We start from the raw sequence: 7,715 nt of genomic DNA, 5'->3' as shown, positions 1-7,715 counted from the left end.
ATTCAATTCCGCTCATATCTGTCATTTCATCGTCTTTAATCGCTCGGTTCAAGCGTTAACATAAATATAAATTCAACGCCGGACAAAAATCTCCATATGCTATCAATATATACTGTAAATCGTAGGCTATTTATCATATCTACTCGAAAGAAAAGTGTGTCAAATAGTTCGTGCAATTTATTTTCTAATTTGGCACATTTGTGCGTTTTTCATTATCAAATTTGGGCACAGTATATATATATGTATACGAAATTGTACGCATAATCGGAATTCATAATCGGAATTAAGACTAAGAGTCTACTTATTAAAAATAAAAATTATTTCTGCCTTCGCGCTGACTGGCTCGATAAGCACTTGCATGTGACAGTGCATCATCGCTTACTAATTATCACGGAAATCCGTATCAAATTTGTGTCACCATATTCATTTATTACCGGTTCTATTCATAATAAACACTCAAACATAGTTTTGTCTTGTAAGCTCTCAATACCTGCAAACAGCAACGTTGCAATTTTTAGAAAATGCGTCATTTTATTTCAAAAAGCTATTCGGTGTTTATATCTTGTTTATGCATCTACGCTAGCCTTCAGAAACCTGTTAGGTAAGTTTCTCATATTATTTTACAGATAAATATTTTATTGGTGAAATATTTTGGATTGTGTGCAACATCTGCTCCACTGGAAGGCTAAAATAAAATAGTTCGAAGGCGTAGGCTACTGGTTGCGATTGAAAAATGAAGGACAAAGGTTGTATAGTTTGTCAAATACGGAATGAAAATAAAATTCTTTTTACTAGATAACTGTACTTATATTTAGCTAGTACGACTTCGTAGCTAATCGAATTGTTTGTTCATAAGAATAGGTATATAATTTCTAGAATCTTTTGCTGAAACAAATCTAACTATAAAATAAAACATCTTATCTAAAAATTTCGACTACTTAAATACCTACTCTTTTATATAACTCAGAGCGATAAAAATTGCGCTTACAAGTCAACAAAAAGAATGGATTGTGGAGCAGCACAACAAGATCCGTTCAAACGTTACAACAAACGCAAGCAATATGCTCAAAATGAGCTGGAGTGTCGAACTTGAACGCCTAGCAACAAACTACTCCTCGAAATGCGTATTCGAACATAACGAAGTAGGTAGTTTTTGTTAATATTTTTTAATTTAAGAATCAGTTATTTCAAAAATTTGTCAAGTTATTTTTCAAATTTTCTGATAAACACCTTATTGAAGTACCAACTATTTTCTAATGTTGATTTCAAAATACAGAACAGAAAATCACTCGAGTTCAATAGTGTTGGCGAAAATCTGTTCGTTATAAAATCTACGGATGGATATCCACTTTTCAAAAATGCAATCCAGACATGGGAAGCGGAAAAGAGAGAATACAGATATATGTATTCCTGTATCTCTTGCGGTCACTATACACAGGTATATCAAATACAACAAGTAATGCCTGTATTTCAAGACGCTTTGGGAATAATGGTTGCAAAGTTCTATGTACTAGTCTAGAATCACGTCCTTGCAGGCTGTTGAAAAATTCCGTTTTTTTTCGCTCTTACATTGCCTATCCAATTGGTTCGGTCTGGGGTGAGGTTACAATCCCGTCTGGGACCCTGCAACGAAGAAAACATAGATTAGAATATGCAATTCCAGCATATAGTCATCAGACCCCCGCACACTAATATTGAGGGTGCTACTTTGGTATGTGATTTTATGCGTGGTAGCTTTTTCATTTTAATACGTTTCAACATGAATAAAAAAAACTACCTTGGTGTCATTTTACCGGAGTAACAATTTTCAACATTTTTCTCCAAGAGTATTGTTAAGTGGCAAAAATAGTATGGCCATACCGTAAATCTTATTCTTCACTAGGTGATATGGGCAACTACGTATAAAGTAGGATGCGGATACGCTGTATGCAATGCCATATCAATTAATGGAACTACCGTATACAATTCAACTTTAATAGTATGCAACTATGGGCCATCAGGAAATAAAGCTGGTATGTTCACTATCTATTTATAATATGGACTAAACTAAATCATGATCACCGAACTTTTTTGACCACGGGTCAGGTAGGCTATGACTCAAACTGTTTTGAAAACGGGCCGGACAAATATTTTTGTCAGTGTGTCGTGGACTATAGTGTCCGCGTTTATATTGTGTGTGTATATATATTTTTATGTTTATAAACAGTTATGTTGAACTCTGTTTAATGCTGTTTTGAACTCCGATCACTCACTACACGTGAGAGAAAAATTGTGTCTTTCGATCTCTCTTCTCCCGTCGCGTAGCAACATCTTCACACTGTGACATTGACAATACAATAAATTTACAAAAGTTGGGAAATCCATTCAATTCAATCAACAATATAAATCCTACATTTCTGAGGACTTAGAATATCAAACTCTATATCGCAGAATATCGAGAACATCATAGCAAAACAAATAAACAAGATTTGTAGACAACTATCCCGAAGTTAGCTGTTAGCAAAACATTGCTGTCATGAATATCCGAATGTGAGCAGTACTAGAGTTTATGTGACTTGTAATCACAGCAAGAGTTTCGCCGAAAGCACGTGCCACGAGTGCATCCTTCGCAGAGAACGTAATGGAGCGTTGCGTACCGGTAGAGAATTTAGCCTATTTTATCACAGCTATTTCTAGACAAATTTTGGATTACTGCAATTAAACTACAACTCCTAAAAAGGCAAAATGATGACTAACTTATTTGATTCATACTCAAATTTCCAAGTACAACCAAAAACTAACGAATAGAATTTAAAATCGCGAAAACGAGGTATTGTTCACAACCACGACTGAAAATCTGTTTGAGTGAAAAAAAGTGTCTGAGCGGATGCGTAAAGGCCTATTGTTACGTCACTTTTTGCATCTTGCCGATTGGCCAATATTACGAAATAAACAAGGAAGTCAATGCTCGGGGAAACATCCCTTGGAAAATAATTTCGTCATTTTTTCGTCTTATTGTGGGCAAGATGAAAAGAAATCATATATGCATGCACTATTTAAGAAAAACTCACATGAAATTTTTTAAAGCGTGTTTAATGTCGATTTAGAGAGAAAGGATTACTAAAAAATATCTTATCGATGTAAGTTTTGAAAATTGGTTGAGATTCTTTCCTTCTGTAATTGTTCAAACTCGTCACAATAAATCCTATTTTTATGATTCGAAATTTTAGCCACACTGCCCTACATTGGTGGACCTTCCTGTTCTCGCTGTCCACCACAAGATGTATGTGAAAATAAGCTGTGCGCGAACTCAACCCGTGACGATACAGGTAAATTTTGATCGGTTGTCAACTACAAGGCAGCCAATAGCAATGACACGAATGAATTATGCTCTAAGATAAGTGATCTCTTCAGCAATAGGTTTTCAATATTCATAGAGAGGTTTGAACAATGTTCCCTCTAATTTTTTGTAGTATGTGTGCGCAGAAATTTTTGTGTGTGCGCACTTTTTTGGAAATGACTAATATTTGTGCAAAAACCAATGAAGAAATTTTGGCGTTCTAACCGGGTAATAAGTGGGCCAACAACAAACTTTCTCAACCTGCCAACCGAGCACATTGTTACATTACATCAAAATACGTCTGTGCGCAGTAAATCTATGCGTGTGCGCAGCCTCTGAAAGCTGTGTGCGCGCGCACACGCGCACACCTTAGAGGGAACACTGGGTTTGAACGCTCGATTTATGACAACATTCCGTTCTTGATAATATTAGGCCAACGCCATGACCCAGAATATCAACAGGCCTAACTGTGGACCCCTTGCAGCAGGAATTTCGTGCTCTTTTGGCACGCAGTTTCTTCATTCAATATAAATTATAGTAATGTGAACTCTGAGTCGTGAATTACCGTTTTTAAAGACCTACTCACATCAATCAGAAGACGGGCACTTTTGCGTTGTATGGCGAAGTCTTCGCTGAACTAGTAGTAACGTTATTACACTACATTAAACTTAACCCAATAGTCAACGATATTTATCGTTCAGAGGGGATGGACACTCCGGCCTCCTCTTCGAATGCTACCGGTGAGTTTAAGTAATTAATATAAGTAATATGAATTTATGTCAAATATTTAACAGCTTTCAATCAGATGTCCATATTGTTCAAGCAAACGGTATAGTAGATAAGTAGACAGAGCTCAAAACAGAGACCAATTGAACATCAAAACAACGCGTTGAGTATCAAAAAACATTGAATAAACAACCAAACGTAAAGTTATAGCGACATATAAAATATTACTTCAAAATACTTTTTCTATGGCATATATCACATATATTTCCATTAATAGATATGTCACTTAAAGCCTGGACTTTTCAACTTTGTGAGGGCCCCCATTCCTAATTGTTGTCTTTGTTTGTAACGCTACTAACTTATTTAATCTTATATATAAATAAAACATTACGTTTATTTAAAAAACAACATGCGGGTGACGAGGTCTATTTAATTGAATTGTCCTTCAACATGCGAGACCCATTTTCTATTTCCGTCACCTTGATTGTTTATTTTATCTGAAAATGAGTTTAAAAATCTGGACTTTGAGTTGCAACTAAATTCTCAGGTTCTTATCTATTACGAGCTATGACGAATTTTTTTTTCATGGTTTATTTTCAGTTTGGGGATCATGGGAGCTTGTCTATTTGTATATCGTCACGCTAATAACCGAATTGCGTAAGTCATTTTTAGCAGTTTTGAGAAAAACGTAAAAAACTTCCTAATGATATTGTTATGCCATTGAGAGTCATTAATTTGCCATGATTCAATTTTTTGATCGTAGCCGGATTTAAGTTAATTTGTATGACGCAGTTAAGTGACGTCATAATGGCGCACTGTGACTTAGGCAGAAATGTGTCTATAACTTGGGGACATACGCAATTTTGCAAATTTACTATATGCACCAGTCCTGAAAACTAAACATTCCAAAAACGAATGTCATTCTCAGTATCTACAATGTCTAATCCCCAAAATAGCTAATCAGTTTCAATTACATTATTTTTTTATGTTTAAAAATATATATTTCATCAATATATCACGTTCTGCACACCCACCGAAATAAGACTAAGATTAAATACGAGAATATCGGTTGGAAACCGAAGACTTATCGATCGATAGTTAGGGGATCCCCCAAAACAGAAACTGCAGTTTCGATTCATCCGCTCTTGTAACTTGCGCACTGCGCATCGCACACACACACTCGGCGGGTTTCAAAATTCTCTCGCTTTACAAAAATCTAGATCACTATATCAATAATTGATTGATAACTCGCTAATTATACGACATAATTCGCCCAAAATCAATAGGCTTCTGGTCCGAGATAAGATGAATGCACATGCAAAATCTGGAGCAGATTCAATCTCGCTTTCGTGAGATATCGCGTGCATCTAACAGACACACACACAGACAGACAGACATACATACAGACAAATACCTATCAATATACTTACCGATCTTAAGATCGATAAGTAATAAAGAATAAAACTGCAATGCACCCAATATAAAAGCCAACCAAGGTGAATTGGACTCGAACAGTGAATATCACAAGTGCACGTCTCCCTATACTGTAGTATAAATTCAAATTAATACGCGCTAAGCTAGAATCCGAGATGCAAAAACTCGAAAATACTTCGCCGAGGTTATTTTGCCTTTGTGACGTCACAATAGTCCTGCGGTAACAATGATAATTCATTATGACGAAACAATTGCACAAATGTACATATCATACTAAATCTCCATTTTTATGGGTTTCGGAGTTCTTAAAATAAAATCTGAGTCAACAGACAGGTGCGCAGCATTAAATAAATACCTATTTTATAAAAATCTCAAAATCGCCAAAAATGACTTACGCAATTCGGTTATTAGCGTGACGATATCTTCTTAAATATATATTAAAGTTTGTTCAAATAAAATTTATTCATGTGAGCTCTAACTAGTTTTACTAATACTGTTTAATACGTGCGTTTATATTAGGCTTATTATATTAGAAGAAATATATAACTTAATTAAATATGCACAATATTCTTTAATTTAGCGACAACGATCGCCCCGGCTTCCATTTTAACTACAACCGGTGAGTTGAAATAATGTTTACATATATATTTATCAAATATTTTGCAACCCTGTTTGCGCCTCATTTCTTCTATTTTTGAGATTGCAGACCGAAGAACTATCAATTGGAAATTGAAGCTATAGGCCTACGAGGCCCAAGGCCACCCAAGGTCTTTGAATTATAGAATATTGATTTGTTTTGAAATACTTTTAACAGATTCTGCCGTTCACATTTCACCGACAATCTATTGGCACTTCTTTTCTGTGTTAGTTCTGTATTGCAAATGGTGATGAACAGAAGAAGCGGAAGCGTAATTTTAAAAAAATGATTAGAAACTATTTCAATATATATATATATATTGTAACCAGAAGAAAAAGTAATGCTTGTTTCCCCATAGTCCACATATTTGATTTATTTTCCTAACGAATGGGCTTGCTACACTGTTGTTCTTAGTCTTGGTGTTGTAGTGAAAAAATCTATTCTAAACAAACGGTAGTTGCGAGACTCCTTTCCGCATTTTTAATATTCACGGGAACATTGTTTTGACATTTGACCTTCGCGCCCATAAGTCTACTTTCTATAACAATAACTAATCCACAAATAATCAACTGTGGCGCAGCAATTGAAAATGACTGGCATCACGACGTCGTCAGTTCAGTAAAGTTATGTATTTATCAAAATATATCATTTTCTGTCTGTAATATTTTTGTACTGAAATAAGTTTTTAAGCGCCTTCTTAAAGATCAAATCTTAAAGTTTATTTCATACTTCGTCGGTGGCGCTCAGGAAGTATTCGTACCAAGATGACGCACAACCTGAACGACCCTGACCTGGTACACATAATATGTTCAGGCTGTGCGCCATCTTGGTACGGATACTTCAAGAGCATCTTGCTGGTTATAAAATGTATCCCTGGATAGTAGAACGACAGACCTTGAAGCTTCACTAGGTCATACGATTCGGGTAATACGAGTTGAATATTGTGTACATAAGATAAAAAGGTTTGGTATTAAAATTATTCTAAACTATTGCATAAAGTATTTGAGCACATGTCATATTCTCATAGTTACAAATAACCCATTCATGTTTTTTTATCAATCGGCGACCTTGAAAGAGGAATTGAAGGAGCATGGTCACGACTGATCCCCCAGTTCACGAAGGACCGGTTTATTATTTCAAACAAATATTAACATAGTAACACTGGAAACGACGTGGCAATATTCATAAGGATAATTTAACATTATGTAACAAACGAGTATTGCACAAGCACGAAAGTCGAGTGACTAATCCACTAATGTGATTCATCCAATGCCAGCAAAAATGTTGAGGTGTGCCCAACGACTAACATGGTTTGCCTGTGATCATAACTACAGTAGCAAGCAAAATCTGGGGTGGAACAACAACCTCAAAAGAAAGTTTGCAAAAGATCTAATGGTACATTTCATATCAAATAAATTCAGGTTAGCTTGCAGAGATATGAAACTCCGCACTGCAATATGACTATTTGAACGTTCGCGACTTTACAAAACTCCTGATACGGCTGATTTCTGAATTTTTTTGAGAACTCAAAAGATTCTAAGTGATTCAAGAGTCTGGCTGCACACTAACACAAATATATTTCTGGAACATTTCGTCTGG

General features: G+C 35.5%; 1 protein-coding gene across 2 annotated transcripts; it reads left to right on the top strand.

Moving 5' to 3' along the window:
• Nucleotides 1-465: 465 nt before the first annotated feature.
• Nucleotides 466-7,615, top strand: LOC120333054 (glioma pathogenesis-related protein 1-like). Of its 2 annotated transcripts, none has more exons than XM_039400404.2 (8): nt 466-601; nt 968-1,142; nt 1,277-1,438; nt 1,883-2,012; nt 3,210-3,308; nt 4,021-4,059; nt 6,060-6,098; nt 6,294-7,615. In XM_039400404.2, exons 1-8 carry the CDS (start codon nt 522-524, stop codon nt 6,365-6,367), a joined length of 798 nt encoding a protein of 265 aa, XP_039256338.2. In that variant the 5' UTR covers nt 466-521; the 3' UTR covers nt 6,368-7,615. The 2 variants fall into 2 exon arrangements, with proteins under 2 accessions (XP_039256338.2, XP_077975620.1); XM_078119494.1 differs by lacking the exon at nt 6,294-7,615 and adding an exon at nt 6,186-6,281.
• Nucleotides 7,616-7,715: the final 100 nt, after the last annotated feature.

This window comes from Styela clava, chromosome 13 (assembly GCF_964204865.1).
Source record: "Styela clava chromosome 13, kaStyClav1.hap1.2, whole genome shotgun sequence".
NCBI lineage: Eukaryota > Metazoa > Chordata > Ascidiacea > Stolidobranchia > Styelidae > Styela > Styela clava.
The sequence above is the reverse complement of the archived record's forward strand: the minus strand, read 5'-3'. Positions and strand labels throughout refer to the sequence as shown.